This window comes from Lissotriton helveticus, chromosome 8 (genome assembly GCF_964261635.1).
Source record: "Lissotriton helveticus chromosome 8, aLisHel1.1, whole genome shotgun sequence".
Taxonomy (NCBI): Eukaryota; Metazoa; Chordata; class Amphibia; order Caudata; family Salamandridae; genus Lissotriton; species Lissotriton helveticus.
The window spans coordinates 1570090235-1570114691 of NC_136069.1; the positions used below are offsets into that span (position 1 = coordinate 1570090235).

General features: G+C 45.1%; 1 protein-coding gene across 2 annotated transcripts in view; it reads right to left on the reverse strand.

Moving 5' to 3' along the window:
• Positions 1–21966: 21966 nt before the first annotated feature.
• The window catches only part of SPCS2 (signal peptidase complex subunit 2), a 37565-nt gene continuing 35074 nt past the window's right edge, over positions 21967–24457 (reverse strand). For both annotated transcript variants that reach the window (XM_078658574.1, XM_078658575.1), the window contains exon 5: positions 21967–22787. In XM_078658574.1, coding sequence (XP_078514700.1) covers positions 22601–22787 — 187 coding nt within the window. In that variant the 3' untranslated portion in view covers positions 21967–22600. The remainder of the gene's footprint in view (positions 22788–24457) is intronic.

The following is a 24457-nucleotide window of genomic DNA, read 5'->3' on the forward strand; positions in this document are numbered from 1 at the left end:
ATGTAGAATGAATGGATACTTTTTCTTGGCGACCATCCGGAATCCGATCCCCCATTCTGCGAACTGGTCGTTTTCTTTAAGCACACTTGCTGATAAACTTGTGTCGAGCCAAATAGCTTGTTCATTCCTAGGGTGCATCATCATAGTTACAAATAGCACCCTGACAATGTCCCTGGAGGTAATATGAGACAGCGGCTGAATATAATGTAGGAGTTTGAGAATGTTTACTCCATTGAGAACATCCATATTACCTTTCGATATATACAACGGAGTCATCCTAGTCCTTGACGGTTGAGCACCCCCTAGAGCAGTTATTTGATCAAAGGCTAAAGTCGCTATAAGGACCCCTTTGTGTAGATGAAGCTTTGGGGGCATATGCATGAGCACTACTTTGGTCTTGTCAGTGCCCTGAGATGCTCGATCCTGCCCCTTGTGCCGGACTTGTGAATCTTTTTCCCCGGGGGCAGTGTCGAACCAAATGGGTTGTTCTGTTAAACTTTCAGCGTTACTGAAGCTTTCTTGTTTGTTTATTTCTAACCCTGAAGCACTGTGTGTTGTTGTTGGTGGGCTTATATAAGTGCCTGAACGGAACTGAGTGGGCGTGGAGTGGAGACCCTTGGGATGCTGAGTTACAGTGGCCATGCCTGAATTGCTAAGCAAAGTGCTCTGTTGGTTGTCATGGGTGTTTTTGTCCCACAGATAGAAGTTTTCATTATTGACTGTCTGAGGCTTTTCAATCAGAGTCTGTGGTGTTGTGTCCCCTTGAGTGGTGGTCACTATCTGTGCAATGTAGGCCCCGTAGTAGCCTACGCGTGTGTTTGTGCAGTCGTGTTTTTTGTAGGTGGGGCACCCAGTTCTGGGGCAGCCGAGGAAGTGCATTCTTAAGAAATATGGTATGGGAAAGAGAGGTGGGTCGTACCCGACATCAGTGGGCTGCTTAGGTGGCTCTTTTTTTCCTGCCGTGTTGTTTGATTTCTGCTAGGGAGTTTACGTCACTTGTCGCTTTAGCTGCTTTTGTTGCTTTTTGAGGCATTTCGTCTCTCTCCATGTCATAGGCAGTGCTATTTGAGGCACAACTGGCGGGCCTTTGGCCCGTAGGTTATAAAGGTGCTGGTCTGCTATTTGGTTGCTGTGTCCGGTCATTGACTTGGAGTGTGATGGCTGGGTTGCCTTGGCTGTTGCCTGCTGCAGGGGTTGGCTGTGAACAGGGGCGAAGTCTCTCCTGGCTTCTGCAAACTCATTTGTGCAGCTCCCCAAGGTCTGTGTTGCTTCCCTGGAGCGACTGGGCACTGTGTGTGTAATGGTTGGGTGGGGTGTTTCTAATCTGGTAGATGTGAATGCTGGACCAGTCCCAGCGTCACTGCCTGTGGCCGTCGCAGTAAATTGGCTTTGCTGTTTTGCGGTTTAGGCGGCATCAGTAGCGATATCGTTAAGGTGCTCGATGTCCTGGCTAGTGGCATCAGGGATGCTCTCTGCAAAGGTGGCGTTCCGAGTCCGTACCCAGCTGCACAAGTCATATGTCTTTGGGTTGATAGTCCGAACCATTGCTCCCCGAGATGCATCTATGTGTGGTGGCATGTCTTCAGAGGTGGATTTTGATTTCTGCTTTAGCCTTGCTGCTGGCAGGCGTGTGCTTTTTTTGTCATTGCTATGGTGGTGCCCTTGTCCGGGTCCTGCCTGCAAGGAAGCACGAGGAGGTGAGGGCAGTTGGGGAGGTTCAGCATCCCTGACTGTTTTTGGCTCCCACTTCGAATGGAGTCTGGGAGACGTCTGTGCTAAGACCTTGTTTCGCACACAGCTCCTCTTGACAGAATGAAGGAGCACTCCTGGATAGGTAGAGTGAATAGGACCACCGCACAACGCGGATTGATGCTTGCGTACTTGGTTATGGGTGATACAAGCTGGCTGTATGACTGAGCCTACATGTTGGCTTTTTTGATGTTCCTCTGCCTCCTTCTGAGGGTCTGGGCAGGCTAGCTGCTTAGAAGACCAGACTGTTGGAGGAGTGACCAGAGGGGTCGGTCCGAGCAGGTGGCCTTTCCTTGAAGTCCAGTCCAGCCCGGTCCGGTCCCTCACCCACCTCACCCCTGCCCCCGAACTGCACCACAAGGATCCGGAGGAGGGAGAGGTGCGCAGACAAAGCGACGTGTGGAGGCCTTGAGGTCCCTGGCTGGGCCCCACCGCTAAACAGAGCAAGGAGGAGTAGGCAACAGGTTGAGACGGGTGGAGCAGGGGGGTGGGGGCAGGCGACTGCGGCACTTGCTCGCTAGCTCGCTTTCCTGGCTTCCGTTTTAGTCCGCTTCCGCTTACACTGGGAACAGCCTCAACAGTACGGTACTTTCCTCTGTATTTACTGGGACTGGTGTCTGCTAGTCTAAGAGTGTCAGGCAGTACCAGGGAATTATCATGCAGACTGCATGAACTACAATCGCCTGCCTGACCTCTGAGTGTTATGGTATTAGTACAGGTTGCATATTATATTGAATTGTTATTGCAATTATACAGCACTTACTACTTCGGATGCTAGAATGGAAACCTATGACTTTTAAATAGTTTCTGCTCTCCCTCTCCGCCTGCTTACTACATGCCCAGCAGCCCAGAGAAGCTACTGAGAAGATCTGTTGCCCTCTGAGCTGTTCACACCTACCAGTACCAGACACGTGAGAAATCAGTCCTATTTAAGTCATTCAGGGGCATATTATCAAGGGGGTTTATCTCCGTTTTTTTGGCTTTACAAGCCAAGAAAGCGGAGATAAAATTATCTCCCTATTACCAAGCTGTCGCTAACACCAGTTAGCGACAGCTAATAGGAGATAGCGACCATCTTGGGCCCCGCTTTGCATGTCAGTGATATTTATCACTAATGACATGCAAAGTGGGCGTGCCAAGATGTTAGCGACTGGAAACAGTCGCTAACATCGCTATCTCCTATTACCAACTTTTGGAGATATTCGCGCTAAGCGCGAATATCTCCAAAAGCTAACACCTGCCCTGAGCAGTTCTTAGCCATGTTATCCAATGGGAGGTGGATAACATGGCTAAGAGCATTTGCTCGATAATGCATGAATATCGCTGACTTTTCAGCGATATTCATGCATTGCGGGCGTTTTTTATCGCATTTGCGATAAACCTTGATAATAGCAAGGTTAATCTGCGATAAAAATCGCCGATTTGCGTCGATAATTTTTGTCTCTAAACAAGTTAGAGACAAAAATTATCTCTATTGGTTGGTAATATGCCCCTCAGTGTGTGAAAAAACCCATTTGGCGTGCTGTGTTTAGAGGACTTTTCTCTTCAGAGTCTAGAAACACGGGGTGCCAGTTTGCACGGTCTAGGGGTGCGCAGGACTGGGCAGGGCAAGAGGCCTACTGAATAAAACAAACCAGTGATAAGAATCAGAACATGACCTATAGTAACGTTCAACTCGGACCCAGGGAACCTATATATACATTATTTAGCCCAAAAAGGCATTGCGCCCCATGTCGCTTAGTGAGTGTTTCACCGGTATGTCACCCAAAAAGTTCGGCAGTTTAATATAAAGCCACACAAAAATGTGCACTAACAAACCTGCAAACAAACAAAACTGACTCAAAAGAAGAAAAGAAACAAAGAAAAAAAATGGCAACAAGCTAACAATTAAGCAGAAAAATAAAGCAAAAAACAAGTGGAAGCGTATCAAGACAGTGGAAAATAAACAAAAAGAATGGAAAACAGAAACATCCAAGAAAGTCATAGAATTCAGATAGAATAAATATCCTCCCTTCGAAATGCATCCAAAAGACGAGACGGCTTACCTCAAGGCCTTCCCCATGGCTTGTAGGTCTAATTTGCAACTTAACCCGGTGTTCGACCTGTGAGAGAGTCTAAGTGGGTCCCTGCTGTACAGTATCCATTGGGGTGAGGAATGAGGATGTCCTAAAATGGATGCTGTGCTGCTGAAGCTGCTGTGATCGCGGACCATATGTAGTCACAATAACCTTGGGCCAGTAGGGTTCCAAACCGGACCTAGATATAGCTTCATCTCAAGCCAGACAATACCGATCACTCCTGATGGTTCCGTCATTACCAGTAACTTCTCTGGAAAGATTCCACTGTTTTCTGGGAGCAACCAGGTCTCATTCAATCTTTGTTATACATAACCTGTGTCTAATTTACTCACTCCATGTACTTTATTTCTGAGATAAGAGTAGGTCTAGTGAGTTTCTGATTTTTAAGTATGATAGGCTGAGCTCACTTGAGAGGCTCCACCTTACACATCCTCAATGAAGGTGGCTTCCCTGTGGGGTGAGTGACTGGGTTGCTAGGCAAGGGGCAACCTGGGTAGTTGGTGAGTGGTGGTGACGGTAAGTTTTGTATTGAAAAAAATCGAAAGAGTACACTTGCTGGTGGCCAACCTAGGATACACAGGGGACAGTGTACCCTATTATTCTCCCTTAACTGTGTTGCCTATAGGTATCATTAATAAATAATCACAAAGTGTATGGCATTAATAACATGGAAAGTAAATGGGTTAAATGTGGGTGCAAAACTACTTTCTGTCAGAGCAGAGTTGTCCAGGATAAATGCTGAGATGTAGTGTCTGCAGGGAATCACCCCCTCATATCCTACTCCAAACTGTGGATCCTAGCACCAGATATGCCCTGGCCTGCACGCCGCAAACAATGTATTAGAGGTGTATACGTTCTCAGTCAACCAAGTACATGGCTTTGTAAACAGTTACTAGTAGATGAGGAGGGTGCTGGCTAACAGAATAGCAGAGGAAAATTCAGAATTGTTTATTCTTGCATTTTATGGTCTTAACACTGACAAATCGGATACATTTATGTCACTTTAACTTTAGTTACCAAAATTCAAAGGTTCCTATAACGTTTGTGGGGATTTCCATGTCTAGTTGAATCCTTGTTTAGCTCCACTAAGCAAGGAAGTCATAACTTGATCAAAGTTAGAGCAAGTGTAGTACAAATAGTTACAATATTAGGGTCATTAGATGTCGAGAGAGAGTAAGGATACAAAGGAAAATGTTTTACATTGCTGCTCATCATGTGGAATCTCTTACTGACATTGGTTTCTGTTCAGCCTATTTGATTAATGAAGGTGCTTCCACAGTCCATATCAGGTCCCAATCTGCTTCATACCCTGCTTGTTGGACTGTTGGAAGGTGGTTTATTAGTAGGTGCAGGTAGGTATCTACAGCTAGTAATAATACCACAATCACAAATAAGGTTCAGTCAAGTCTCAACAAATTAATCATTGCTCAACCCTTGATAGCTTAACTTAGGAGACATTTGTGTAAATCATTTATTATCATCAAAACAGTAAATAAGTAAAAGCCACAACACAATAAAAATCCAACAATAATTTATAAAACTAGAGAATATTTTGATCTTTAAAATGACACCACAACGACAAAAATCCAATGGCCGGAACTGGAGATGTTAATTTTTAAAGTCTAATTGTAAAAAATGCACCTAAAAGGGTAAAGCGACAACCAAGGCTATCCCTCGTGATGGAGCGTCGGTAGATATGAGGAGTGGTTAGGCCCGGTCAAGTTTTTACCTTCTGAAGTAGTCACTCTTTTGGAGCTTTTTCTCTCGACCTTGAGCGATCGGGTCCTTGGATCCGGATTTCAATACAACAGTGCTAGCCTGCTGCAGCACGATGCCTTTGTGGGTCCTTGAGGTCTTTGTCGTCGATGGCAAGGAGCTCTGGAGCTTTCAGCGGGGTAAACCAGCATGGTTAGGCCAAGACGCGCTTCGAAGTCGCCGGCTTGACTCTCATTGTCGATGTCAGTCTTCTCATGGAGCTTTTCCACAAAAGTTTGAAAAAAGTTCCAGGACTTTTAGAAGTTTTTCTCTTAAGGTTCCTTGATGTAGCCAAGGGTTCAGAAGCTCTGGTTTGCCTCTTGCGGGTAGGGACTCCAGCTCCACAATGCACCTGGCCAATCCAAGTAAAATCCAGGTGAAGCCGGCCTGCTGGAGTGGTCCTTGAAGTGGATGTTGCAGGTGGAGTGTTCTAGCATTTTTCCACCAGTTTCTGCTCAGGGAATCTACTCCTTATCTTTCAAGACAGGCAAAGTCTTTCTGTTCTGGAGTCTTTAGAGTGAAGCAGGTGCAGTCCTGAGTGCAGTCGTATCTTGTGCAGTCCAAGGATCCAGCAGGGCAGTCCTTCTCCAGATGTTTTCCGGGAGGGATCAGAGGTGCTCTTGCAGCTCTCCTATATTTATTCCCCATTCTGGCGCTGGCAGGGGGGGGGACCATGACCAAAGGGGTGCAAGTTGCCACCCTCTGCCATTACAACTTCTGGGGAGTGTGGCATATTTCTTCCCCAGAATGCACATCTCAGCAAAAATCAAAATAGGGAAAATCCCTCCTTGGAGGTCAGGTCTGGTTCACTTTTCCCTACACTCCCTTTCCAACCAGCTCCTCTCCTAGCCTAGAGGGATTCCCATCTGGCTGGGGATCAAGAAAGTGGTGGCTGGCCTGTATCCTGTAACAGTTTCTCCCTTTGAAGACCAGTTTATCTCCCCAGCCCCCCTCCTTTCTATGGCTTATCCAAGAACCAAACCTCATCCCGCCAAATAGATGTATTGTTTCAGCCCCAGGCCTCTTCACATCTAATCAGGAAGCAGCTTGGTTCAGGCTGTCAAAGGCTGGCCAGTCAGAAGAGGCTGCTACAGGGCCACTTTAGGTAACTTCAGAAAAGTAAGTTCTAAAACTCCTTTCCTGCAATAGGTAGAATACCTCTGACCTTAGCAAGATGTTGGATGTATTGTAACTATTATTTGATACTTTGAATTAGGATGTTAGCTCACTGCTGTCAAAAATTAGACTTTATTAAAGTTTAATAAAGCCTTCCCATGTTAGCCTATGGAGCTAGGAGCACTACAATGGGAAAACAACTTGGGCAGTGGTTCCCCCACCAGGGTATATAAAACCTCTTTTATAATGTCCCTGTTTTTATAACAGGTTACCCTATCCTTGGGGCATTTAGGGCACCTCACTTGCCTCTTTCTGCACCTCACTCTCTTCCTTCTGCACCTCTCTTGCCTCTTTCTGCACTTCTCCAGCCTCTTCCTGTACCTCTCTTTCGGCACCTCAAGTGCCTCTTTCTACACTTATCTTGCCTCTTTCTGTACCTCACTTTCCACTTTCTGCTCTACTCTTGCCTTTCTGCACCTCACTTGTTTCTTTCTGCATCTCTCTTGCCTATTTCTGCACCCTCTTGTCTCTTTCAGCACCTCTATTGCTTCTTTCTGCACCTCTCTTGCCTCTTTCTGCACCCCTCGTGCTTCTTTCTGCACTTCTTCCGTCTTTCTGCACTCCTCCTGCCTCTTTCTGTACTTGTCTTGCACCCTTGTCTCTTTTAGCACCTCTATTGCTTCTTTCTGCACCTCTCTTGCCTCTTTGTGCACCTCGCCGAACTCTTTCTGCACCTGTTGCTTCTTTCTGCACTTCTTCCTGCACCCCTCCTGCCTCCTTCTGTACTTGTCTTGCCTCTTTGTACACCCCTCTTGCCTAGTTTTACTCCCCTCTTCCTGCGCTTCTCTTGCCTGTCTACAAACCTGTTCCCTCTTTCTACAGTTGTTGCCTCCTTCTGTACCTCACTTACCTCTTTTCTGCACTTCTATTGCCTTTCTGTACCGCTCTTGCTTCTTTCTGTACCCCTGCTGTCTTTCTGCACTAGTCTTCCCTCTTTCTATACCCCTCTTGCCTCTTTAATCACCTTTATAGCTTCTTTCTGCACCCCCCTTGCCTCTTTCTGTATCCCTTTTGCCTGTGTTCACCTCTCCTGCTGTTCTTGTCTCTTTCTGCACCTCTTTTGCTTCTTTCTGTACATTTCTTGCCTCTTTCTTTATCTGGGCTGATTCTTTCTGTACTGCTCCTGCTTCTTTCTGCACCTCTGACTTAGAGGTAGTTTTAATACCCTTGCCCTATTATGTACTAGAGCCTTACAGGGGAGGTCATCCCATTCACAGGGGTACCCCAACCCCTAGTGTATGTAGGTGTTTTCACTGTATTCTAAGTGTCTTTTAGCATAGCACTGGCTCCGGGCATGGTCAGAGTCAGTTACCACCAGTAAGCAAAAAGTTGGGGGCACAGGATGACTTTGCAACAAGGCCTCTTTGTTAACCTCTGTTGGTTCTTGTAGCATATCTCTTGCTTCTTTCTTCGTCTTTCTGGACTTCTGTTGCCTCTTCTGTATTTCTCAGCTTCTTTCTGAAGCTTCCTTCATATGTCCTACCTATGTAGGCATAGTTAGGAAAATTAGCATTTAAAAAACCTTAGAAAGTCACTGGGAAAAAACAGGTTTCAGGGAGGTTATAGTTAGAAATTAGCATTTAAAAAACCTTAGAAATTCACTGAAAAAAACCACAGGTTTCAGGGACGTTATAGTTAGTTGGACATTTCAGTCATACAAAACCAGAGAAATTCAGCCGTTATAGTTAGTTGAGGTAACTATAAATCATGCCCCCACAATGCACTGCTGATGTAGAAATTAGTAAAGTGGCATGGAGAGGCATAGAGAAAGTTCTGTACAGTGTAGCAGAGTGGAGAAGACTGTCGTAGATTAGGGTGGCACAGAGTGGAGTAGTGCCATGGAGTGGCACAGATTGTCAGGAGTGTCATGGAGGGAGGAGAGTGTCAGAGTGGAAGGAGGAGAGGGACAGAGTGGAAGGGTAGAGTGGAGGGGCATAGTGGGGGCTGCACGAAGTACAGTGTCGTGGAGTAGTGTGTCAGTGAAGAGTGGCATAGAGTGGAGTATCGTAGAGTGGAAGAGTGGAGTGGTGTAGAGTAGTGTCATGGAGTGGCATAGAGTGTCACAGAGAAGCGTGTTGCAGAGTTGAGTGGCATAGATTGTCGTGGAGTGCTGTGGCATGAAGTGGAATAGAGGCAATTGAGTGGAATAGTGTGTTGTTGAGTGGCATAAAGTGGAGTGCTGTGGCATAGAGTGGAGTCAAGAGAGTGGAGGAATGTGGCATGTAGTAATGTGGAGTGTAGAGTGGCAGTATAACGTATGCAAGGTGTGGAAGCGCACTGCCATTACAGACAACACAATTTCAATTGAAATGACCATTACATTGGCAGAGACATACAGCTTTGCTAATAAAACTATACAGCTCATAAATGTGTGTAAATGTTGATTTGTTTTGGTCATATTCAAATATGTTCCACCACAAAATATTTGCTTTGTTTGTGCTTTCTCAATTCTGGTATATCCTGAAATATCTACACAGTTCATTTTCTGACACTTAAATTTAGCGGTGTGCTAGAAAAAGACCATTTCCTTCCACACCCCCAGTAGCCAGCAAGATTGTCACATAAATCTTCTCACTTTGAAGTCAGAGAAGGAAAATACCAAGCTCCCTCAGAAGACACAGCCTGACATTTGACCTCCGTCTCTGAATGCACAGCAAATGCGAGGAGGACAAAATTTAAAGGCCTGTTTACAAAAAGCAAGACCATGTGGTAGAATACATACAATGGTGATAAGCAGGCTATGCTCCAACGGAGGGATTAACTCAAGCTGGATAGCCTAAAACGAATAAAGCCAGCAAATAGAAAGCAAACAATAGTGAACTACGAAGCTCAAAGCCAATAGTAAGTAATGGGGGGAATGCATTCCCAGGGCAGGTTTCAGAATGTCCCCAGGAAGTCTTTAGCAAACAAAACAGCTGCACTGTCTGGTAGGCTTCTACCTATTGATGCTTGATTGTGGCCTTTCCTGTAAAGCAGTTAGCTGCATGGTGGACTTTAAAGGAAAATCATTCCAATTTTGCTGAAGCCAGATGTAACCATTACAGAAAAATGACTTTTTGGCAGACAATGGTACTGTGACCTTGTTGGTGACACCATAGGCAAAATCTCTTCAATTTGAAGCAGGAATATCTTATTGCTGGATGGGTCAACTCTTTTAGAATGTCCACACAAAACAGGGAAAGATTTATATGACCAAATGGTCTGATCTCAGGAGCTATGCAGCCAAATGCAAGCATATCCAGTTAGAATGGAATATACCATCTTTTAATCTGGTGAGGGAGTTCCGTTTGCAGGGCAACCACTTGTGGGTTTTTAATAAAGTTTTCAGACAAACAAATATACATGTAGATAAATGCCGAATGGGTAACACAAAAAGAAAAATCCAACAAACTACATACTCACTAGAAGGGGGGGGGGGGGCGGGGGCCCTCCATGGGTGCATGAGATGTGAGGTGCTGTCTTCTGTGCAGGAGGTGTGTAGTATGATCTTCTTGGGGATGTCCGAGCTACTCCGAGAGAGGTACAGATGCAGTCCATAATCTAGTCATTCTAGGCAGGGTGCGTGATGTACTATGGCGTCAACGTAGCAGCTGACCCTATAGGGAAACCAGGTGCAGAGTTCTCCAGGAGCAGCTGAATCTCAGGTGAGTGGGCTGGGGAGGGGTATTGTGCCTGACGCAAGTAGCAGCAATACACGTGCCATATGTCCTTAGGCCGCAAGGAGAGCCAGGTGTGCTGCTCTAACGTCCAAAGGTTTAATGTGATGAGGATTCTCCCTTCTTGACCAAAGACCTTGTACAGAAATAGCTCTTAGATGAGGCTTCCCACCATCAGTGGTGCATCACTTACATTCATTCATGTTGTAAACATCCACGTCAATTTGTGAGATATTGATTTCCTGACTGCATTAGCACAGATGGCGAATGGTTCCTCGATGTGGAGTGAATAGGCAGCAAACTTCATGCACCAGTAGTATTGAATACTTCGATGTAAAAGGTGTACTGGATCAGTGCCAATGGCAGTGTTTCCTCTCGATGGCGAACATGTCAAAGCTGAGGCTTTAGCTACCATCGATGGCTTCATGTATTACTAATGACCTAAGATATTCATATATTCACTGGAAAAAACAAAGGTTAGAGAGACATTCTAATTAGATGAAAATGTCACCTACACCTAACGTTTTAAAGTAACAAAACCACTGAAATTAAACATTTATAGTTATCTCAACTACCTATAACTTGTGCCTTCGCCAAGCAGTGGTATCAATGATGTAATTATAGATGACGTAAGGGATGTTATCAATGCAATCACTGAACATGTCACTGATGTAATATGCGAGGGTAGAAGCAGTGCACAGCGAGTGTGAGTTATAGTTACTTTAGGACACAAGTTCGTTACTTGAGATAACTACAACTGGTGAATTAGTTTAAAACATTATGTTTTAACTGACATTTTCATCCAACAATGACATCACTTTAAGATTTTTTTCATATAAAGTAAGCTATTATTACACTTCCAAGCTATAAGGTCTGTTTAACCATTGTTGTTTTTTTTCCAGTGAATTCCTCAGTTCTTTTACTTTACATAAAGTAAGATGCGCATCATTGTGCATGTCGTCATGTGCATCCAGGCCCCCCCTCCCCCTCCCACAGGAACCCAACATACTTTATAAAAATGTTTTTGGTGTGCTGCGGATCAGTCATGATTCTTCCAGGAGTGTTGTGCTGAGTATTGTGCTGTGCATCGCACGTCACCCTCCCCCCATGTATTTTTTTCAAATTATTTCTCCTACCCCCCATTGCTGCCCCTTATCTTATTTTACTTTTTAGAACTTTGGTACTAAGTCCTAAGATGGCAGTCACAACTTTTCCTTCAGGTTGAGCCCAGCAAATCACGTGGTTGAGCTTGCGTTTCTCTGGATCCTCTGCAGCATGAAATATACATACATTTAGAGCCTTAACTTCTCCAAAAACACTTCACTGTTTTATCTCCAAAAACACTTCACTGTTTTATATCCAATCATAAAAACGCATACTTTCTGTAAAAACTAGCTTTCTGACAAATTTGGTGTAATTCTGCCGTTGTTGCTACTGAGGTGTCCAAAGTTCCTATATAAAGTTGCATGGTAAAACCGCATTGGAGACCCTTAAACCCCCCCCCCCCCCCTTTTTTCTTGGCTTCTGCTTGACAGATCACCCCAAAACATTCCAGATAACAGCTGAGGGGGGGTGAGACTTCTTTTTTTTTTTTTCAACTGCGCCAAAGTTATTAGCAAACCAAAAAATTCACTTCATATGGAAACTTGGTCCTGACTATAACTGCCCAGTGGCAACAGTCACTGGGTAATGTTGGTTTCTCAATGTTTAAGAGTTCAATGAAGATCCTACGATGTAGAAGAGTTAATCATCCTGTGGTGCAGTTACTCTAGGCTATATTGCAGATGCCGTAGCAGTAGTTCACATTGGTTTGTTGGTCAGTTTGCCTCCCCTCAGTGCTTCACTTTGCCCTCTGTCTACTTCCCCTCCCATTCCCGCCCCCTGTGCTTTCACCCTCCTGCAATCCAGTATTGCCGCTTTCCCACCTGCCCATTGTTGCTTCCACCCAATGTTGCCTACCCCCACCTGAAAAAAGAAAGAAAAAAAAAAAGGGTGGATGTGACTCCTTTTTAGTTATCGATCCGAATGGTCAATAACTACAATCAAAAAATGCTGCCAAATACTCTGTAGGCACGCATGTATAGTCGGTCCACCAATAGTGATGTTAAAGGTATTTTTTTATTTTTAGGTCTCGGGTAGTAACGCGCAAAGCATGTTCTCGCCAGAGAACTATAGCTGTCGTCTCAGCCGACAACGAGCTGGAATGTGGAGACAAGACCTGGTCGCGCGCACAGCGTTGTCCCATAGGATAACGTTACGCGCGTGAACTTCTGCCGACAGCATGGCAGAAAGGACGGGATCGCGACGCGCGCCTCGTGGAATGCAGGGGGAGTCTGCAGAGGGGCGGGCGGCGCTGATAAACAGGCAGGCGTCTGAATCTGCTGTGTTTACCTCTGCTGGTCGCTGGAGCCGTGCGTGTGAGGGCTGATCTGACGGAGACAGAGTGCGGGAGAGGCAGAGGAGGGCTCGAGTGAAGTTTCGTTGCAGTTTAAGTTTAAGTTCACAGATCTGCGCGGACCTAATGGGGAACATATGCCCAGTGTGCGTCCGGTGCCCCACCCCCGCCCCCAGCATGTTTCCAGTGCCCTCTAAGCAAGCGAGACAACATGACTGCCGTGTCATCGAGAAAATGGCCAGGTTCGATGTTCTGTCTCTGAACGGCACCCCGGGGGAGCAGACCATGCTGCGCAGCCAGAATACAGAGGGTCTGGCCAGCCCACTCCCCGCCCACACCTTTCGCACCTTACCTGAAGCAGCCACCCTACTGCAGCAGGTAGTAGGAAGTGACAGTGTTAACTCCCAGGAAACGAACAAAACCTGCACAAAATGACCTAATAATAACAGGACTATCAAATTATTTTTAAAGGGGAGTAGGGCTTGGAGGGACGGGGACACAAACAACAGGCCTAATAATTCCAGTGCATTTAGATTATTTTATGGGGCGTTAACTTGTGATACCCAATTACTCATGGGTGGGATACTAGAAGGAATCTTTAGCTCCAAACCGGTTTTCTCCCGCGCAATTAACAGAGAACGTGCAACGGGGCACTTCCGCACTTGTGGAAGCACTGCTCACCAATACCACCACTAAACATTACAGAAACTAGGTTTGGCACCTGCCACATCTATATGCCTCTGGGTACCACTGCACAGCCATTCTCACCCAGGGCCTCGTGAATCATGAAGGCAGGGGCAGAAACACTTGCTCCTGAGCAGAAAAAAGGAAGCTGCTGAGAAGTCTGTGATATCGGGTCACAAAGGTATGTGATGTCACTTCTGTTACCTCGTATTTTGATAAATCGTTGACCATGCCACCAAACTCTCCCTGTCCCATCTAATGATTGACTTAATGTGCTTTTCTCAGAAAATGTTCTGACATCTTTCTACTTGCATTCCCACTCATTGAACATACGTTCTCTCCTCAGACCTACATGAAATTGCAAAATATTGTTTATTACATTTTTGGAAAACTACTCGAAATTAAGGGACATTTTGCAAAATCCACTTTGCAGAATTTCATGTGAAAATGGAACAGGAGGGCACCTCGCATTCAAAAATCACGCGAGGTAGTGGCAGGGTTCTATTTAAACCAGTTCTCAGCGGAAAACAATGTGCAAAATTCTGCAGTCGTGAAATTCTATCAAATGTGAATTGAATTTCATAATTTTCACGAGTGTAATAAAAATGCCAAACGTGTCTTTGCACCTTCAAAAAGTCCTTCAAACCTCACCTCCTGCAATTGAAAGTCCTTTGCTGCTCACGGCCATTGCCACTCGGATGTACATCACTGTAAGCACACTGACAATGACACGTCCTCTAGTACCGTCCCACTGTCTTCTACACTGCTGATTTCCTGGTATTTACCACCAATAATTAGAATAGCTCCATAAGTTATTTTAATTTGTGTACTTACTTCAATTTTGAAATGCTCAACAAATACACATATACAACAAAAACACCGAAATACTACTTTAAACCACCTGCTTTAAACAGTGACTGTGGCGTCTATTAGCAGTCCGCAGCAGTTGTAATTGTTACCCTATGCTGCGGTTTGTCACCTCTCCAGGCTGATTCCCAATCCTTGTGATTAAGAAATCACACTGATGCACGAATGTTTTTATTTTGGTCCCACAGTCACAAAGGCCATTCTAAAAAGAGGAGAAGAAACAATGTGTGCGGAAACCAGCTTCTCCTTTGCACCAGCTTGACACCTTCACTTCACCAGCTCCCCCAAACCTCTCTAAATTCACCATTCACGCAGTTTACTATTTGAGTGCAAACGTCTGCATGACGGGCACACGGTGTCTGTAAAGCACACAAGTTCACTGAAAAACCTCTCAGCATTGCTCTCAACCAGCCACACTTGCAATGAGGAACTTCTGACATAGACATGCTGGTTCAGGTTAGATTTTTCAATCAAATGCTCTAACCTGCCTAATCAGGGACCTGAGATAGTTCAGTGAACCAGGCGCCTGCTGCTGTGTTTAGCATATGGTCATGTCTGAATTGAGGTGGTGTGGTGACCAAAAAAAACGATGGATTTAGGCCCAGATCTCTGTACTGGGGTGAATGTATGACATTGTTCTGCATTCTGTCCATCAACTGTTGTTTTTGCATTTGTCACCCCGAGTGGGACGGGTATGCTCAGACGTGAGTCCCAGGCTCTCCACACCACTGGAGTCAAGCTATCCTGGCTGAAGACGGCTGATAGCTAGAAACCAGTCCTAGGATGCTTGATTCCGGTCCAAAAAAGACATGGCTTGGCAGTTCGGGCTGGACTGTTCCCATGAGGCACAGGGTCAAGGCTGATTTGCATATGGCCATGTCTGAATTGGGGTGGTGTGGTGAGCAAAAAAACGATGGATTTAGGCCCAGATCTCTGTACTGGGGTGAATGTATGACATTGTTCTGCATTCTGTCCATCAACTGTTTTTGTGTTTAGCGTGCAGCATACATGTCAAAGTTCAGACCTTGGAAGGACAAATGCAGATTTTCACCCTTGCCAGGCAATTAATATACATATATAGCATGTTATGTACAGTGCTATATGGCAGCAAATCGGCAGAAGCAAGCGCTATATACAAACAGGGTTTTATTTTCAAGGGTGAAAAGTGCAAACTTGTACTCTTTTCAAGTATAATCCTGATGGTGAGTGTCTCCAAACGAGCGTCGGATGGAAGTCGTGCTTGTCTGTGTGCAGCAGTCACATGGAAATATTGAGCAGTCTCTTAACTTACAGGCCTGTAAAGTCTATTGCAGACCATATAACACACAGTCAGACATTTCCAGAACAAGCTTTGGAAATGCAATAGGGCTCGCATTAGAAAAGTTTGAGCTATTGGTTTTATAAATGATTTTTTGTATTATGTGTTATTTTTTAAAATAGCTAAATTAATAACTTTGTCAATTACAATGCCAATAGTTATAACTTTCGCAAATGTGACACCTGTAGCATTTGTAATGCAACATGTTTTGTATTTACGTGACTTAGATGTATTGATATTACAATTAACAATGGCTTTTAATTTTTTTAAATAATTAATACTTAAATAATTTATTTATGTAATGGCAATAGCTTAAACTTTTGTAAATAACTTTTGTGAAGATTATGTTCAGTGTTTTTTATTGTGACGAAAATCCAAGAACAGAAGTGAAATATTAACATCTTTTTGTGATTTGTAATAAAGCGTGAAAGCTTGAAAACAGCTTGAAACATTGAAAGAACATATTTGAACCAGTGATGCTGGGGTGGCGCTGAGTGATGCTGTGGTTGCGCGGAGTGGTGTGTGCATCTGGAAAGCTTAGTGGGTGCATTGGTGGAGCTGTGTGGTGGGTGCATTGGTGGAGCTTAGTTGGAGCATCGGTGGAGCTGTGTGGTGGGTGCCTAGGCGGAGCTGTGTGGTGGGTGCATCGGCGGAGCTGTGTGGTGGGTGCATCGGCGGAGCTGTGTGGTGGGTGCATCGGCGGAGCTGTGTGGTGGGTGCATCGGCGGAGCTGTGTGGTGGGTGCATCGGCGGAGCTGTGTGGTGGGTGCATCGGCGGAGCTGTGTCGGTGGCTGCATCGGCGGAGCTGTGTCGGTGGCTGCATCGGTGGAGCTGTGTCGGTGGCTGCATCGGTGGAGCTGTGTCGGTGGCTGCATCGGTGGAGCTGTGTCGGTGGCTGCATCGGTGGAGCTGTGTCGGTGGCTGCATCGGTGGAGCTGTGTCGGTGGCTGCATCGGTGGAGCTGTGTCGGTGGGTGCATCGGTGGAGCTGTGTCGGTGGGTGCATCGGTGGAGCTGTGTGGGGGGTGCATCTGTGGAGCTGTGTGGTGGGTGCATCGGTGGAGCTGTGTGGGGGGTGCATCTGTGGAGCTGTGTGGTGGGTGCATCGGTGGAGCTGTGTGGTGGGTGCATCGGTGGAGCTGTGTGGTGGGTGCATCGGTGGAGCTGTGTGGTGGGTGCATCGGTGGAGCTGTGTGGTGGGTGCATCGGTGGAGCTGTGTGGTGGGTGCATCGGTGGAGCTGTGTGGTGGGTGCATTGGTGGAGCTGTGTCGGTGGAGCTGCGTGGTGGGTGCATCGGTGGAGCTGGGTGCATCGGTGGAGCTGTGTGGTGGGTGCATCGGTGGAGCTGTGTGGTGGGTGCATCGGTGGAGCTGTGTGGTGGGTGCCTCGGTGGAGCTGTGTGGTGGGTGCCTCGGTGGAGCTGTGTGGTGGGTGCCTCGGTGGAGCTGTGTGGTGGGTGCCTCGGTGGAGCTGTGTGGTGGGTGCCTCGGTGGAGCTGTGTCGGTGGAGCTGTGTGGTGGCTGCATCGGTGGAGCTGTGTGGTGGCTGCATCGGTGGAGCTGTGTGGTGGCTGCATCGGTGGAGCTGTGTGGTGGCTGCATCGGTGGAGCTGTGTGGTGGCTGCATCGGTGGAGCTGTGTGGGGGCTGCATCGGTGGAGCTGTGTGGTGGCTGCATCGGTGGAGCTGTGTGGTGGCTGCATCGGTGGAGCTGTGTGGTGGCTGCATCGGTGGAGCTGTGTGGTGGCTGCATCGGTGGAGCTGTGTGATGGCTGCATCGGTGGAGCTGTGTGGTGGCTGCATCGGTGGAGCTGTGTGGTGGCTGCATCGGTGGAGCTGTGTGGTGGCTGCATCGGTGGAGCTGTGTGGTGGGTGCCTCGGTGGAGCTGTGTGGTGGGTGCCTCGGTGGAGCTGTATGGTGGGTGCCTCGGTGGAGCTGTGTGGTGGGTGCCTCGGTGGAGCTGTGTGGTGGGTGCCTCGGTGGAGCTGTGTGGTGGGTGCCTCGGTGGAGCTGTGTGGTGGGTGCCTCGGTGGAGCTGTGTGGTGGGTGCCTCGGTGGAGCTGTATGGTGGGCCTCGGTGGAGCTGTGTGGTGGGTGCATCGGTGGAGCTGTGTGGTGGGTGCATCGGTGGAGCTGTGTGGTGGGTGCATCGGTGGAGCTGTGTCAGTGGAATGACACAGAGGGGAGAGACGGCCGGTGGGGAGTGTTATAGGAGAGTTGAAAGGCTGAGGTGAAAGGAAGAGTCCGGTATGAAGCAAAGACTCTAGTGAAGGAAAGGGCAGGATGACAAGGAGAGTCCGTGAAATGCCGGTGGAAAGTGCCACAATGCGAGACCTAAAGATTGTGATGAAATAGGGGACTGGGTGAGAAATGGAGAGCCTCTTTGCGAGAGGAGGTACAGAATGACGAGGGGAGAGATAGTACGTGAAGTACCGGAGGGGAGGGTGGGGGGTGCTATTAGAAGAGCGTGAAAGCAGAGACTCTGGTGAAAGGAGGAGTCCAGTAAGCAGTCGCAAGCCTCTGGTGAAAGGAGGGACAGTGTGACCAGGAGAGCTGAGAGAGAGCAGTGTAGTACCGGTGGGAGAGCCGTAATGAGAAGGAATGGATGAGATGGAGGAGAGTGAAAAGGCTGGGATGAAAGAGGGGCCAGCTGAAAAAAACTGAGGCCATGTGGGGAAAAGAGGGACAGTAGACACGGAGAGGCAGCCCATGGGGAATGCCATTAGGAGAGACAGAAAGGCGGAGGTGAAAGGAGGAGTCCGGCGAGAAGCAGAGACTAGTGAAGGAACGGGCAGGATGACCAGGAGAGCGGAGAGACTGAAAGACTGAGATGAAAGGAGGAGTCTGGCAAGAAGCAGAGACTCTATGCAAATATGTAGTGAAAGCGACTCCGATCTTAAACAATTAAAGGCACTCTAAAAGTCAAAGCGCTGCCGTTTAGAATTAAAACAAGAAGTGAGTAAACGTGGGCTTGCTTTGTGAAGTAAATAATTACAAGGGAGGAAGGGTGACTAGACGCATGGGGAGCAGCAGGCCGTGCAGCGAATAATTAGGGGAGGAGAAATGCCGGCCTGAGGCAGAGCGCACGCTGACAAGCTTGTGGGAGGGGAGGCTGGGCTGCCTTTGATGTGGTAATGCGAGGCAGGCAGGCAGGCGGCTGGTGGCATTGTGCACGCGCTTTTTAGGGCTTGCGCAATGACCTAAAAAGCACATGCACTGCATGGAATCGCCAGTGGTTAAACTCTGTTTAAACTGAAAAAAGGGGAGAGATTTCCCTGTAGAACCCAGAAAGGACCGGGAAATAAATCAAAACCACACGGAAGGGTCAAGACGACTGGACGCCAGAGAGGAGACTGTTGGTGAGAGCATCCTAAATATAAAAAGAGGTGCATACGCCAAGCAAATCGATCCACGGAGTGCAGAGTCCAGAGTCACCCGAGTATCAATCTAGAGAGATACAAGGATCCTAACGTGAACTGGATAAGCTGTTTGTACTAGCCGACTTGCTGATGCAATGACAAATTCCCTGATGCAACGCGAGGGATAATATTATCACCAATTACAATACTCCAGTACCCTGATGTGGCAATGTATAAAAGGACCACTTTTAAATATTAAGAAGATCCTTTAGAAAGTCCTGAAGAAGGTGTTCTAAAGAATACATCACCGAAACGCGTCGACAAACTTTTTATTGAATATGCATTATTAATTGGTTTTTTTGTACATTTGAAAAGTATGGTTTTTTAAGAACTGAATGTATTGCCCAAAATGTGTTGTACATAAAAGGATTTTTACGATTCTATGTAATTATGATGATGACATTAGGATTTTAATGTGTTTAGCAAATTTTATGATTGTATTTTCTTTGCCTTGACAATATCAAAATAAAAATTATATTTTGATACATACAGTTGTTAGTGTTGGTTGAACTAGACTATCCGGGGTAATTGCTGTTGTGTTGAAGCCTAAATGAACGTTTTAGTCAATTGTAAAGTTATAACACTCAGAAAATAAACTCTGTTTAAGCCACTATAGAGCTTCGCCAGCTATGCGCATGCGCATCAGCAGGCGAGCCCTAAAAAGGACCGGCAGTGAAAATAGTAACAATAACTTCATATATTGGATATACTACTGGGTCAGTCTCTGAAGGCTGCATAGACACTAATCTAGGTTGCACAGGTTCCCCATCAAAATTGTACAGGTAGCCTTTGGAAGTCACACAGTTGGCCCCTGAATACTGTGCGGACAGATCATGGAGGCTTCAAAGATGGCATGTGAAAGTGGTATGGTCAGTCCACCTTGGTGCCACTGCTCAACTCAGAGATTTACAAAAAGAACACCCATCGATCTCAGTCCGAGGCCAGGCCAACCTCGGTCAGAGTCGGGGTCCCTCTATCTCTCTCTCGCCCTCCCTCTCGCCCTCCCTCAATCTCTCTCTCGCCCTCCCTCAATCTCTCTCGCCCTCCCTCAATCTCTCTCTCGCCCTCCCTCAATCTCTCTCTCGCCCTCCCTCAATCTCTCTCTCGCCCTCCCTCAATCTCTCTCTCGCCCTCCCTCAATCTCTCTCGCCCTCCCTCAATCTTTCTCGCCCTTCCTCAATCTCTCTCTCCCTCAAGCTCTCTCTCGCCCTCCCTCTATCTATATTTCACCCTCCCTCTAACTATCTATCGCCCTCACTATCTATCCTATCACCACAGCATCACTCGGCACCACCACAGCATCACTCAGGGGCACCACAACATCACTATGCGCTACCAAAATGCTTATAAGTACAACAGTAACTTACAATATTATTATAATATAATATTATTGCCAACATTGCTTAATATTTTGCAACAGCTATCATCTTGCAAATCATCTTTATACACCAATACAGACTTTGCTAAAAATTTAATGGAACACATGGTCATATACAATGCCAATAACTCAAACTTTAATGCTGCGAGACCTATTGCATTGCAAATGCTTGTTATTCTTTAGCCATGATGCAATACAGCATGGATAAAAACCATTGGGAAAGCCAACAGGTCTCAAAGGCGAGACTACTGGCGTTTCCAATGTGTGTTTCATAGCTATAACCATGAACTATTCAGTTTAGAAGAAATTAGTGACTTGGGATATTACTGTAACCAATGTAAAGCTCATCGTACAGTGAATACCAAACCATGTACTGCTGAACTGTCTAGGTACAATTAAAGTGCAGAACTGTCATAATTGCAAGACGTGTTTATACCATGGAAAACCCAATAAAGTTTGAGGGGGAAACATTTAAAGAAATTAGTGTCTATGATATGTTACCTGGAAAATGTAAAAAAAAAAAAAAAAAAAAAAAAAGACTAAAGTTTGTGCACTCAGGCACGAGGTACCTAGCAAACCTAAAAGATGTTTTCATTACATTAGTTTAGGATTAAAGGTCTAAAGTTAGGTTCTCGTTTTCTGTTGGGAATACAAATAAGGATTCAGAGTTTCTCGCTCTTCATGGAATAAGATACAATAACAATCTATTCCCTTAGACATATTTATGTAGAGAAGCAAAGTTGCTCACCGTTATTGTTTCATTGGACAGTACATCTACATTCAACACAAGACTTACAAGACAGGCATATCTGTATTTGGTTTGTTACCATCTACAGGTGATTAGGCAATACACAGTTTAAGGCAATGTTGCCCTTGGGGAGGGCAAAGTGGACTAAATAGGTATGTGTTTTATTGTCTCTGAGAAGAGCCAATTAGAATACAAGCCAGAAAGCATTGAATAATACGGGGTGAAAGTTATTTTCTCTATATGTTCTGGTAATAGATCAGTCGCACATTTATCAGGCTGTATCCTGCTGGCAGGTTATGTAGCTGATAAGCTCGATTCTTAAAGAGCTGACTGCACAGAGATGCACTTTATCTTGGAGAACTGTATCCTCACTTGAACTACAATATTAAGTGATAATGTTTTAAAGAAAACTATTACAGAACTAAAACACAAAAATATGTAAAAAAATGTCTTGGGTCGTCAAGTGGGTCTGGTACCCTCAAATAAACTTGTATCGGTAGGACATATTCTACCACAGTTGTGAGCAAGGCCACCAATCCAAATAAAAGGCTTAAGGTTTATGATGCAAAAATACTTTTCATTAACCGGCCACCCATTAAGACTGCACATACTTTAATTCACTTCTGTTATTTCCTTTTATTGAAAAACTTTGTAGATAGAAAATGGCAGTTCATATATAAGAGAACATTCAACAGAAATGCTGATATGAAATGTGCCGTGGGACAGAAGGAGATTCACAGATCTAAAAATACCATTGTCTTTTATTTCATGACCTCACATAGAGTGCTAAGTTTTACATACAGAATTTACTCGCATTTTCACTTGGTTTTTCCCCCTCAACAAACAAAAGGTGTATAAAACAGCTTTTTCATTCTCATCAAATAAATATAAAAATAAAGAATGGACAGAATTTTTTTGATGTAATGTTTTGTCCTGAATTCCTAGATGTCAACACATTTTAGACAAGAAAGGTGAAACAAAATCAGAACATTAACTGTAACAAAACTCAACATATAGCATGGCATAAAGCTACATTGTAAAGCATTGCCACTTAGAAAGGTGGAGTTATCTTGACATTCAACACAACTTACCCTGACAACTATTATAAGGTACCTCCGTTCATTAATTCCTTCACCCAGACAGTGGATCACCTAGAAAGGCGGGTAAACACTGCAACCTGACAGACCCAAACAGCTTGTAGCACGAGAACGGCTACCAAATTCTTGGATCTGAGATTGAAAAATCCTGCCTATCCAGAATTATGTAGGATTTCAGGACAAAACACAGAGGCATGAACATTCTTATTTAATGTAGCATTTTTCTTATTATTCTCTTAAACCTAGCATAATCCCAGCAGAAAGGTCTTTCATTCAACTGCTATTTCACTTTCCTTTCTGTAAGCAAGCTGTCATGAAGTCTGGACACTTCGGGCTCATATACATCCATTACTAATGTTCCATTCTCATCGAAGAAAGCAGCAACAGACTTGGTGAACTCCGCTTCCCTTTGCTTCTTATTTTTTCCACTGATAAATGTCACTTTAAGGGTGTATTTGTCATCAAATCTGAGTTGGGGAACACAAGATAGTAATGTTTTAATAATGTGCAGTACTTGGACAATTTAAATTAGGCAAATTACATTTATAACACTACTGGAGCTTTTGTGCATTTCATATTTGTGCAATTAACGTGCAGAAGCTAAATTTACTCGATTATACATGTAAACATTGAGATTGTGCGAATGTCTTTGAAAGGATTTTGCTAGAACATGTAGGAGTGTGTTTTTCTGGCTTCTGTTAACTAGGCATCAATTTAGGCCCAAAACGCCATATTGTTCAAAACGGAGTTCTCCCCCGTGCCTGTACACTGTTCATTATTTCTGCAGCACACAGTCGAGCGGAGGCCTGTTTATTTCCATTGATGTTATTGCTGGTCGATTAAAACTTTCCAGCATGGTCACAATAATGTTTCTTTCCTTAAGGACCTTCAGCTAGCTCACTGTACCCTATTTATTCATAATAGTTTGCTGTTTTTCATGCAACTACTCTGTCCAGCCATTTCCGAATTACATTAGCATAGAGTGGGCAGAATTAATATTCATGCAGTGGAATATTGCTTAGGAGTGAAGGCAATAAGACGTTTTACAGAGTTGAGCTCTGATTTGCTGAGAATGTGATACACTTTCTCATACCATGACCATACCATCATTTGACAGTTTTAATGGTTTAACATGTGATAAAAGTATATAAATCCTAGATTTTTTAGGTGAGCCAGAAGACTTTCAGATGCTATAATGGATGCGGCCAGTTTCTCTGTTGATTTTGCTGCTCATTTGGGACTTGGTATACAGGGCATACTGAATAAAGTGCAGATTCAGAAACCTACTGAGAGCGGTCATGGCATTGGACTTTTGCATTTATCACACCTGTACTGTTCCTTTCGAATGTTTATAATACATATTTAAAACTTATTCAGCTGATCTAGAACTCAATTATTGAATATGCCCTTTTTCCTTAATTTACTGGTCTCTTGATGTGCTGGGAGGTACCTTAACTCGAGGATACATGCCCTAAAGAAATTAAGATTTAACGCTGTCGCCAATCCATCAACCATAGGGTGTGTAGTTGAGACAATATTTTGGGTTGTATAATTTGTGGGGGACTCAGCGCCCACAATACTAAGAAGAATTCCACAAAACATTAAGAACAATCTACTATAAGGACATCTATGGCTGCACAGATAAATCAAGTAATCTTTTAACGCCATAACTATGTGTTTTTACTCCTTTCTAGCTTTTCCAGCAACATTTTAAGCTGGCATAATGAACCACGTGCAGCCAAATTCTATCTTAGTTTCTTACTGTGAGCCTTCGACATCTTAAGGATAATCCTAAACATTTTCTTTCCCTTGATTTTGAGATTTCTAACCTTTTGTCAACTGCAAAGCTTAATATGTGAGACAGAGGTGGCTTTTATTTAGTGTGGATATGATAAAGGCAGTGGAAAAGCATTTCAGGGACTTAAAATTCAATATTTCAAGGCCTTCAGTTACAAAATGGTGAATGAGGAGACATTTTTAAATCTCTACTTTTCCACCAGCACTCAGAAATGTCAGTTCCCTGTTTAGGCTGTACTTCTTCATTGTTTCTAGAATGATCTCCTCTTTAACTAAACGCAGCTTGAAATTGTAGGTGGGTGCCACAAACCACAACAGGTGCTCAGACAAACCAGGCAGT